The sequence below is a fragment of the Dermacentor silvarum genome, chromosome 4 (assembly GCF_013339745.2).
Source record: "Dermacentor silvarum isolate Dsil-2018 chromosome 4, BIME_Dsil_1.4, whole genome shotgun sequence".
Taxonomy (NCBI): domain Eukaryota; kingdom Metazoa; phylum Arthropoda; class Arachnida; order Ixodida; family Ixodidae; genus Dermacentor; species Dermacentor silvarum.
In genome coordinates, this window is record NC_051157.2 from 189,443,378 (window position 1) to 189,455,424 (window position 12,047).

Below are 12,047 nucleotides of genomic sequence, written 5' to 3' on the forward strand. Positions count from 1 at the left end.
TAACAAATGGGAAAATACATCCTATTTATGTATGATACTGCCGTAAACATCCGGCAGGGGGCCATGGTTAGAATTGCATGTAGATTGATTGCGACGGATAAACCATGATTCCACAAATTTTCTTGGGCCCCATCGGTGTTCCCGTGCTAACGTGGCTACATTATTTTGATGTAGTTGCAGTAGGATTACTGTGAAAGTTTTGATGCATCCATGCTATTCACACATATTACGCAACTTTGCAATACAACCTGTTTTTGACACTGTATACTTCAATTTTCTCCTCTGGATGAACAGGCCACGGAAGATCCTTAGGATGTCCGCCAGTGATTTTAAGTAAGGTAAGAGCGTGCATGTTGTGATCATCACATGCCTAAAGCATATACCATGTTTCTTTGCAGCTCTGCACCGCCGGTCTCACATGTGGACATCACAACAGAGTGTCTCAGTCAATTGCGCACTGTCAGGACATCACAGTCTACTAGAGAATGTCATGACCTTGCATGCTTTTTCTGCATGTCGCTTGCACAACAGTTACGTTTACTGAATACCCATCAGCGAATAGATGCAATTACAGCACTGCAACAAGTGACGCATGAGAAAATTAATGAAGCAAAAGATGCAGTGTCAAATAACTGAAAATTAGCTTCCTGGCTCAACTTCCGCACATACATGAAGTGTCTTAAAACTATCGAACACTATTTACAGTCGAACCTGGTTATATCTAATTGTTGTCTGTGTCGAACATTTGTAACATCCCCTTGGGAAACCATTGCAAAAGTATGGCACTGTACCATACGCATATCAAAACCCACTCACTGTCACACACGGTTGCAGCTTAGCAGCTATGGCATTGTGCTGTTAAGCACTAGGGCGTGAGTTCGAGTGTTTGTCATGATGGCTGCAACAAAAACAACCATGTACTTAGATTTAGGTGCGCGTTAAAGAACCCCAGGTGGTCAAAATTAATCTGGAGTCCCCCATTACAATGCGCCTCATTATCATATCCTCCTAAAACCCCTTGTACAATACATTGCATTCAACTTTTTTCGCAATTTACTAGGAAGTGATTACGCAAAACATTTACTCTGGGTATAAAGTACGGTGTATATGTAGCTATAAAGAAGCGGTTTACTTATGTTCTTGTCATCCGTTTTCGAGAAGTTTGACAATAAATTGGTCTAGACGTCTGTGTCGTCCCAGACAGCCGAAAGCAACCTCGAGGTGTCTTTCAAAGTCGCTGAGATTGCGTGAAAATACCAGACGCAGCAGCAACATGGCAATATACTACGCGTAGTTACATCTTCATCTCAGCGTTTAAGCAATGAAATGTCATTTTACCATAGCAAACATGAGGAGATGATAAAGGTGGTTAGTTTTTTCTCGCACAATGGAGAGAGCTTTTGGCATCTAACCACGATATTCAAATTTAAAAAAATCGTTTTTCAGATTTAAAACATAACAGCAGACAATAAACACCACCTTGAAGAGCGTTTAATACCCCTGACACAGGGGCAAAAGTCAAGTCCTTTGCAGGAAACCCCTTTTGTTACTCCGAAGGACCCTTCGCAGAAAGGAGTTGCGCCGATGACACACGGCACCACACCAACTTCTTTAGGTGGTTTCTCAGATAAACGTCGCCAAAAAGAAAAATAAACGCGTTGCTTTTTCAAGCAGCAAGAAAGAAAACATTTACAAAAAGCTGCCCATGTAGATTACATTTAGTGATTGTAGAACCTAAAAATATTTTTTCTCATTTTTGATGGCTTATAATGCGCATACAGTGTAGCCCATTTATAACGAACCCACTTACTGCGAAATAGCAGTTATAACGAAGTGATCTTGATTTCCCGTCCAAATTTCCGCATTTTCAATGCCTTTTAAGTCCACTTTTAACGAAGTAATAAAATGCGACTCAGCGGATATAGCGAAGTTTTTTGTCGAGAACAACAAAACAAAATCCATCAAACCACCTTTTTTTTGAGCTTTCGCGTCAATCAACTAGGCCGAAAAACTGCCAATTCTTGGCTCCCGGCAGCCACTTCGCCCCACTCGGCTCCCTGCGAAAGCTTGCTTCAACGCACCACACGGTCGCCCAGTAGCCGTCTCGCAAACGCTTCCCATTCTCTTTTCCAGTGCCAGACGGGCCCGACCGCCGCGATCTTATCTCGTTTCACGGCGTACTCCTCTCTTCAGAGAGGAGGTCGTGGGGGCAGCTTCAGAAACTTTGTGGCCGCTTTAGACCGGTTCCGCTTGTGGCGCCTCATTTTGGTGAAAAAGCGAAGCAAGTTGGTGCGCTCCTAAATTGATTTTCTTCCACGGCATGGCGCCACCAGCTAGGCCTGCCTAAGCCTGGCTGCGGCGCTCCGCCAGCGGCTCCTGTCGCACACCTGTCGCACACAAAGTCGTTCTTTCTTTCGTGGTGTTCAGTCAGTTCAGTCTTAGCAGCAGAAGCAGCCGTTCGCACATGCTGTGCTGTGTCTCTGTTCACAGGTGAAAAGCGGATTATCCCAGCGCGCTTGGACTTGCCGCGGTTGCAGCTAAGCCTGCCCATGTGCATCGGCGAACTTAATGACAATGTCGAGTCAAGCGATACCCGGAACGACCGCCTCATCGACCACCAAACGAAAAGTGCTCTCTCTAAAAGTGAAACGTGCCATTTTGGATGAAGTTTGGCAGAAAATTAAGAAGAACGACATTGCGCGGAAGTACGGCATAGCACAGTCGACTTTGGCGACAATCATAAAAAATGCAAGCAAAATTGATGCCGTCTTGGACGACGACGTTGGCAGCGGTGAACGGAAGCAGATCCGTGCTGCCACTTACGGAGATGTCGAAGCGGCGCTCTACAAATGGTTTGTAGATGCTCGTGCCAAGAACGTCCCGCTCAATGGGCCGATCCTGCTAGCGCAGGCCAAACGTCTGGGCTTTGCTCTCGGCCACGAGAACTTCAATCCAGGCAAAGGATGGTTGCAGCAATTGGACCGCGATGAGATCACATGCAAGAGCATTGTCGGTGAAGCTGCATCCTTTGACGAGGACGGTCTCCAGCGTTGGATGGTGAAGCAGAGGAGCCGCATTCTTGAGACATACACCGAAAGAGATATTTACAATGAAACAGGTCTGTTCTTTCAGCTGTTGCCTGCAAAAACTCTCGCGGCGAAGATTGACGAGTGCGTGGGGGGGGGGGGGGGAAACAGCAAAAAATCGCATCACAGTGTTGGTGTGCGCGAACATGAACGGCTCCGACAAGCGGCTGCTATTGGTCATCGGCAAGCCCAAGAAACCGCGGCGCTTCGCCAAGGTGCTGTCAATGCTTGTCACATACACACACAACACAAAGGTGTGGATGACGGGGGAGATATTTCGGAAGTGGCTGACAGACTTTGATAAGGAAATGTCCGCGAAAAAGCGCTAAGTGCTGCTCTTGCTAGACAATTGCAGCACACACCATGTTAACGCACATCTGAGCGCTGTCGAGGTACTTTTTCTGTCTCCGAACACAACCGCCAAGATGCAGCCGATGGACGAGGGAGTGATAGCAAACTTCAATGTACATTATCACCGCCGTGTCATCAAGCGTCTGCTCATTGACATCCGTACAGCCGACAATGCTGCCGACCTGAAGGTGCCACTATTAAAGTGGTATTTTTCGCAAGCGGAGCCCGGCGGGACATGAAGTCCGAGACCATTCTTCACTGCTTCGAGAAAGCAGGCTTTTCGCGGGGAAGAAGCGCTGCCGAAGAAATAACAGCAGAAGCAGACATCGATGCTGCTGCAGCGGATGGTGCCGCGGCACTGACGAGCTTGGGGCAGCTGTGGGAGGCCGCGGGCAATGCAAGCCTTGTCCCAAGCGGGTTGGATTATCTGGACTTTGCCCTGGCGGATCAAGACCTCGTCGCAACGGAGGAGCTGCACCACCGATGAACTCGCTGCTAGCGTCTCCGAAAAGAGAACGGCCGCAGATAGCGGTTCCTCGGACGGCGAAGGTGATGACATTGGTGCGCCTCAGCCTGGGACCGCCGGAGCAGCTTTCGCAGCTGTCGACACACTGCGTATGTACTTGTGCTCCGAACCGGGCAGTTGCGACAACGTTGAGCACCGTGTTCTGAAACGCCCGCGTGCAAGGGACCCTTGATTGCTTTTTTCAGAAAGTGTAAAATTTTTTTTCTTGCTCTGCATAATGTTTGATTTCTTTTTAGAGTCCAGATATAGCGAAAAAGCGGTTATAGCGAAGTAATTTCAGATTCCCGCCAACGTCGTTATAACCGGGCTACACTGTATTTGGAATTCAACATGGCGGCGCTAAGTGACGTGGTGCGAGCGTTTGAGAGTATAGCTAGAGTAAATCTTTACGGTTTGACAAATCACATTACCGCTAAAGATTAATACAGTCGAATCTCGATAATTCGAACTCGAAGGGGCCCGAAAATTTGTTCGAATTAACGGAAGGACGTATTTTTGAAGTATTCGAGCACCATAGCAAGATGAACGAACGGTGCGAGTCGTGCAATTTCGCGGCGCACAAGCGCATAGCGAGTTGCACCCACACCGGCCAACGCTTGGTTCCCAATAATGGCAGAAAACTAAACTTCAGGGAGTGGCGCCGACATGGCAACGGGCGCTCACGCTCGCGGTGACCGTCGAAGATGAGGGAGGAGGGCGGCAGGAAAGCGGATTTGGCCTCGGCAACTGCGCCGCTTCGGTGGCTGCCCTCGCCTTCTTTCTGAACTCCTTCACAGCTCCCTCATCTTCGACTGTCTCCGTGCGCGCCCGCTGGCACCGCCGGTTCGGCGCAGATTAGCCTCCTTGAAGTTTCGTTTTCTGTCAATATCAAGAAGCGAGCATTTGCGGTGTGGGTGCCGACCCCGCCGGTCCAGCCGGCCCGGCGCCAGCTTAGGGTACGGCCACGCTAGCGGCAAAAAACGTGTGCGCCATGCCACGAGCGGCAAATTGCCGTACGTCAACGCCTTCCTGCGAGGCCACCGTGCATGGCACGCTCGTCTCGCCGCGCGGCAGCGCGATAAGATCTCCCGCGCTCTCCGAACGCGCGAGCGCTCGTTGTTTCATGCGAGAGACGACGATCGTCGATTGCAAACCCGGCGCGGACCGGCGGCAGTCCGGTTGTGATGGCTCCGTGGTGTCACCCTCATCGCTCTTGATTGGTTCATCTCGCGACACGCGGAATTTGCCGCAGAAATGGGTCTCATACCCATTTCGCGCGGCACGCCGCAAAACCCCCGATTCCTGCCGGTTTCGCCACCCGTTTCATGACGCGTTGCCGCGCGTTTTTGCCGCTAGCGTGGCCGTACCGTTAGGCCGCTCCCTGAAGTTTCGTTTTCTGCTGTTATCGGGAAGCGCGCGTTTGCCGGCGTGGGCAGTTCGTTGGCCGGACTGTGCCTCTGCATGAAGGGGTCTCCCCAAAGCTTTTGCTCTATGGTGGTGTCGGAGCAATGCCGGTCGGAGGCGCCGCCGCGTTATTCAGTGCGCTAATGAGAGCGTTGTCGGTCCACGGTATGTTCGAATTAACCGTCGCAAATGATTTCGCGTTCGAATTACCAAGCGTTTTCGCCCATTGAAATACACATAACTTTGACAGGACCAGAGCGTCAGTTCGCATAAACTGGCAGTTCGAATTAAACGTGTTCGAACTAACGAGATTCGACTGTACATTTTCCAAGGTAAAAAAAATACTTACGGGGCACCGTAGTTGTGTAGCACATTTTCGTCTATTGATGAGTTGTGCACGCTGTGTGCGAGTACACCTTTCCGCTCGAAACGATCTACTTTCCCGCAAAGGAACTTTGCCGGAAGGGAGATACTCCTTTGTCGTGTGTCACTGCGCTTGAACGCCTTTCCGGTAGATGTCCTCTTACCTAAAGGGCTTAGAGTGCTCGTGTGTCAGGGGTATAGTCCCATCATTGTGTTCAGGTCTCAGGAGGACATAGTGGTTTTGGCACGTAAAACATTACTGTAATTTATTTTTGCCAACGCGTTTTATATATGAAATGCTGCTCCCTACAAGACTGTGATCTGTCATGTCATCGAAAATGTACGTGTTGACAAACAAACACTATTTTAGCAGATGCATCAAGGCATTCAATGACAGGTTGTGCAAGCCATGCAGGAGTAAGGTGCTCGTCTGAAAATTTGGAGGGCGCTCGTACAAGGGTACCTATTTGTGCTCCATTATGGTGAGTTTGCTTTAGTAACCTTTACAACATCACACTTGTGCAATGTAGTGATGAAGCGTGCTATACTCAGGAAGGACTAACTGGCATGCTTCACAGTGAAGCAAACAAGCTGCCATTCAGTGCTGTAAAGAGAATCGGTGCTTCATGAATGTCAATAGGCTTCCTGGTTCAGCACTCGTGCTAGGCAAGAAATGAAGGGCACGTGATGTTTTCATGGAGTGAGCATGGGATCAGTAAACTGCCGCTTTTCACACTCTCAGAAGAGTGTCCCATACATGCGGAGTTTTCAAATATGTTTTAGATAGAAGCATGTTATACTTTGAATTATCAATATATCGAAATATTTCCCAATACCCTTCAATTTGGATATATCCGAGTTCGCCTGTACTTTAGCGAAAACAGATATTCAAATGGGCAGGTGATGTGTTTTGTTTGCAGGTGTCATATCCCTCAGCTGGCGCGATTCTTCTCATGTAGGAACAATTTAAAGTTAGCGCCAAAGACGAAGCATCTATTTTTCTAAGAGCATGGCTGAACGCCTTTTGGAGAGACAGGCTTTGTATGTACATTCAGCAAGTTTGAGCTGCCTTGAACCATTACGAGATGTAAATGCACCCTGACTGTGACAATAAACTTTTTACTCACCACTGCACAGTGTTCTGTCCTTGATCATGTACTCTTGCCAAGGGATCTTACCATCAGTGACGAAGTACTTGGCAAGGAGGTCTCGCACTCTGTAGGCAGCTCTAGGTTAGTTATGTAAGGTTTTGTGGCGCAAAAGAAACTAAGGCTATGATGTCACACAACTGTCACACAATGTCACACAACTGTAAATATGCAGGAGTATAATCAAGAAAGTGCCCTGTGCACAGGAATGAGTTCGCATGCTTTCTGTCAAGTTTTTTTTTACCTTGCTTCTCTCACGTAATAGGGTAAGCATAACGAACTAAAATCCCCTATTTTGGTTTTCAATATTAAATAGTTTGCCTTTGTCAAAATAATGCTATTGATATCAAGCCTTGCAGCAAAATACTAAGTGTGCACTTGGAATATGTACATTGTACCACCACTACTCTGTACACCTCGAAGTGAAACGCGTCTTCTTAATAGCCATTGCAAGGAACTTGCAGCCAGGACAATAGAGACAGCGAAAATTGCTATTGAGTTGCAACACGTTTGCAGTGATTACAAGACACACTGTGTTCTGGTGTGATGTGGCATTGTTGATTGGAGACTGCCATTTCGTATGTCTGCTGATGCACTCATAAAAACTTAGAATTTTGCCGATATGAACTGTGAATTGTGTTTAATACAATTATCATATCAACATTTCAACAGACCCACCCCCACTTACACATGTGTCACAAGAGCCATTGTTATTGGCCTTTGTATTGCTAATCATTAACAAGGGATGAATGTAACTTACATAACTTTTGACAAATGCTAACAGGTGTTATATGCGTTTAAGGACACTTTAATCTAATAAACGTACCACATTAAACTTCATTACCTGGTTGAGTGACAGCCTGTGCTACGCAGTGGTGGCAGTGCAGTGTTGCTGCTATCCTCGGCCCTCCAGCTGCCTTCAGTGATGTTTCCTTGCCAGTCTAAGTGGTCAGCTGTTCCAGGAGGGCAGTATGCAGACCGGGAAGTGGGGGACTCCTTGAGCAGGAAGTTGTGCAGAACGACACAAGCAGAGGTAATTCTTCTCATGTTGTGATCCTTAGCTTTGAACGGGCGGCGCAGGATGCGCCACTTTTGTGCCATTATGCCGAAGGCATTCTCTATGACCCAATGGGCTCTGCTCAGATGGTAGTTAAATATCCTTTTGCTGTGGGGCTCAGCGAAGTGGCTCGTCAATGCAGAATCACCTTGATCACCTTGTAATTGCTCCTCCTCTGTGCTAGCAGCCAAAAATGGGTAAAGACCTGCACGACAAGTTATGCACATTTTTAGCCGCAAAGACTTTTCCTGTAACAGCTGTGACAATGCCCAAGTGACAAGATAATGTGCAAGAGCAGTATGTACATCGTGCCTTGCTTCTGTACCATTGTATTGCTTGTGTATAAAGAAAATGCTTTCTCAGGAAAGAAACAAAGAAGCACACTTCCAAACAAAAGTTTACATATATGTCAACAAAGTGATTCAGGCACCTATAACAAAAAAATTACGATTATGCTAGCAACCGCCAAGTACGTTGTCAATTTCTAGACCGATATGTGCCCGGCTAGTATAATCCATGTCCACTAAGGGGTAATGCCGTTCTAGCAGGACAAATATGTTCACGAAATTGCATCTTCAAGAACTATGTGATCATCTGAAACTCAATGCCCTTTTTGACGAATTACCATTCAATAAGCACTAACCCAATAACAATGTGTTCTGAGCAGTTCGTTTTTCTGTGAATTCGGTGATCAAACAGCTTTAAATAAGTAACATTAAAACAATGCAGCCCAGTAGGCAAAGAAATGTAAAGGTTAAACTTGCTTTTCCGGGGATATGGCCGCATCATGTAGGTCTTTAAGGGAAACGCTTCGTCTCCCACCAAGTAGAAGGGAATATTGCCAACGTTTCCAAGCGGTGCATCAGGGAGGAATCCTTGCTTGTTTGAAAGAATGGCCTCTTGTAGCCTACTTCGGCTGAACACTCCACCATCTGAGTCACTCCCGTGGTGTCCTATTTCTACGTACAGAAATCTGAAGATAACAAGAACACTTCTCTGTAAACACTCCATCTACCTGTTAGGTTGACTCCCAAGTAGTGGCTTACAAAAAAAATCTATATAAACAATCATCAAGGATGCAACTTCAAAGCCTACATTACAGTAAGCTGTCCTTTTTTGTGAAAACGCTTTACACATTTGCAGTAATTGGACATACAAAGACCCCCCCCCCCCTACTACCTTTTACTCAAAAAAGTTAAAATTTCTGGGGTTTTACGTCCCAAAACCATAATATGATTACAAAGTATGCCATAATGGAGGACTCCGGATTAATGTTGACCTAGCTGGGGCTCTTTAACGTACATCTAAATATAAGTAAATGCCTTTTACTGAAGAACAATTATCAGTACACTGTTGATTAGTACCTCAGACTGAACACAATTGTACTGCATACTGCTGACCATGAATAATGTTAGCACAAGTAATGCATTGATTATGAGCATGTACCTGTAGCACGCGTCGCTGATAGCAAGCAGTGGTTTACTGAAACAGTTTTTGTAGTTGTAGTCCTCACTTCCCGATTTTGAGGGCATTCGATGGCAACATGTTTTCCATCAATTGCGCCCACACAGTGGGGCATGTTCCACCGTTCCTCGAAGTCGCTTGCAATCTGAAAGATGAGCATAGATGAGATGAGAATTAATGCATATCACTGTCCTGTGAGCAATAGGCACATTGATGAAAACGACCACTGCACAGATACCATATGTTATATACGTGTCATCACAATAAAAATAGATGTATCAAAAACGCGTTTATTACATGGTGTTTACCTGTAGCCACTCACCTGCACTTGATGGACAGGCAACATATAAAGGTCCAAGGACGTCCCACAGCACCTGGCACACCGACGACACAATGCCACATGCTGTCGAGCGTCCATTTAGGAAACTGAAACAAGATGAGTGGAGAGTTTCCCCTGCAGCCAAGAACCTGTACAAAATAAATACATAAACAAATTCAGAGAGTGTGCACATTTCCGTAGGGGTGCAAGATTAAATGGCAAAATATGCATGCTTAAAGGAAGTCAATAACTTTACAAGGCGGTTGCATTGCAAATTGTTCAATACCAATGAAAGCAAAGGAGCATATATGAGTATGTAATGTATAATGATAAATAGGCCCAGTTTCTCAACGCTACAAACAATAGGAACGTAGCGACAAACATTCGTCCTCTGATGTCATAAAGCAACAATAGAGTTTCCTATGCTAAAGAAACACTGCTTCTGAGAAGCGTGCTTTTAACATTACCTGATCAACTTAACTGACAGGTATGACATTACCTGTAACCCTTAAAAGCCATTCACTGCGCTAGACAAATTTTCGTTAACGCATTTCCAAGCAGACACGGTGGCAGGGTCACTGATACCGTGGGAAAAATCTGAAATGAACGCTTTTTGTTTCATTTCACTGAGAACACGAGACGTGCTCGACAGTTACATGCATGTATGTTTTGGACATCTTACCTGACAGTTTGCGCATGCCGGTGCTCGGAGCTGATTGCTTTCCGGAAATTAGTGTCTTTCTTCCGAATGTGGGGTCAAACAAGCTGCACGAGCGTGTCGAAAGTGGAGGCATCCTTAGGTACCTACGAATACAAAATACATTGCATACAGTCCAACACCACATCGAGGTATCCGATTTCCCATAATTAATTGTTGTCACGAATAACAATACATCTCAACTTACTCTCGGTAGTACTCCACGTCACGATCTCGCAGAAAGGGTAGTAGTTTGGTGGCGTGACCAAGCTTTTCGCACTCTTGCAAAGCAGGACGAACCCACCACCGTCGCTGGTGTCGTCTCTTCTGCGAATGCTTCTCCGCGTCATGCATCGCCAGAAAGGTACTTGCCAACAAGCCTAGCAGTACTGCCTCTTCTTGTTCAGGGTTCATTGTCGTTGCTTGCAGCGATGAAGCGCAAAATAAAACCACGCGAACTCTACGCAAGCGGAGATAACTACGCAGTTTCGAGGCTGCAGGCACATCCAGTATATCCCGTGTTTGTTTGGAGGTTAGCACTTTACACCGCAGATGGCGCCGTATCGCGTTCCGGCAGCATGGTGGGCAAGCAGTGTGAATGGCGTGAATTTCGGCGGCACGAGAATTCCGTTTGCTGTAGAAGCCGGATTCCCCAGTGTGAACGTGCTTTAAGCTCGATTACTGTTTTCATGTGTTTTTTTACTTCTTTCCAAGTCTCAAACTTGTTAGAATGCTTTCATCAATGGGTGTCAAGTGCACAGGCACTATGCGGGATAACCGAATAGAAAACTGTCCCATCCTCCCAAAGAAAGAAATAAAAAGACTCGACGCTTCTACGATTACAGAGTCGACGCTGAATCTCAAGTTATCATATGTCGCTGGAAGGACAACTGCACAGTGACCAGTCTCAAACGCTCATGGGGTAGAACCAGCGCAAATTGTAAAAAAATATTCAAGAGAGAAAAGATCCAAAGTCACGGTGGAGCAGCCTTTCTTGATTTCGAGGTACAATGGCAACATGGAAGGAGTTGATAGACTAGACCAGAATATTGCCAAGTGACGCACAGCCATTAGAGGAAAGAAGTGGTATTCTTCACTCTGTATGGGAACGATGGAAACGTACAAGACAGAGCTCCTCACATTTCGAATGATGATAGAGATATCGTACATGAAGAGCTATGGCTCTAAGCCATTGTGTGGAAAACGCCGGCAATCTTTACTGGAAGCCCAAAGCAGATTTGACTGCATTGACCACACAGTGATCCCTCAAGACAAGAAACAAAGTGTGCTCATTGCCATGGGAAGACCACCACATGTTGTGAAATATGTGTCATCGGAGTCCATGTCAAATGCCTCAAATTATATAATTCAAATAAATAGCCATTTTGTAGCCGTCCTATATGTAGGACGGCTACAAAACCACAGTTCGCAAAAATTCATTTTTTTAATAAAAGGTTGATTCTGCTTTATTCCGGAAAAATAAACGACTTTTCTTAATTTCCCTAAGTTCAGGCATATAAAGGTTAATTTAACAACCTTGCACATACATATATACACACATATCTAGACAAATATTCTAAATTATAGAACATGGACTTGCTCTGTATATGGGCAAGAATTAAGTTAAATGATATGCTTTTTTAACCTCCAGTA

General features: G+C 46.0%; 1 protein-coding gene and 1 long non-coding RNA gene across 2 annotated transcripts; one reads left to right on the plus strand and one right to left on the minus strand.

Annotated features, from left to right (window-relative positions):
- Positions 1 to 2,574: 2,574 nt before the first annotated feature.
- On the plus strand, positions 2,575 to 3,924 carry LOC119449122 (tigger transposable element-derived protein 6). Its single transcript, XM_037712307.1, has 2 exons — positions 2,575 to 3,118; positions 3,662 to 3,924. Exons 1-2 carry the CDS (start codon positions 2,575 to 2,577, stop codon positions 3,922 to 3,924), a joined length of 807 nt encoding a protein of 268 aa, XP_037568235.1.
- Positions 3,925 to 9,366: 5,442 nt separating this feature from the next.
- Positions 9,367 to 10,881, minus strand: LOC125944612 (uncharacterized). Its single transcript, XR_007466307.1, has 3 exons — positions 10,380 to 10,881; positions 9,687 to 9,846; positions 9,367 to 9,523 (listed from the first exon to the last, which is right to left on the minus strand). It is a non-coding gene; the product is annotated as an uncharacterized LOC125944612 (long non-coding RNA).
- Positions 10,882 to 12,047: the final 1,166 nt, after the last annotated feature.

Bases quoted from the DNA above. Each gene is read 5' to 3' on its own strand.
- LOC119449122 (XM_037712307.1), top strand. From the start codon at position 2,575: ATGTCGAGTCAAGCGATACCCGGAACGACCGCCTCATCGACCACCAAA. The intron at 3,119-3,661 runs GTCTGTTCTTTC...TCGCAAGCGGAG, and splicing joins AGATATTTACAATGAAACAG to CCCGGCGGGACATGAAGTCC.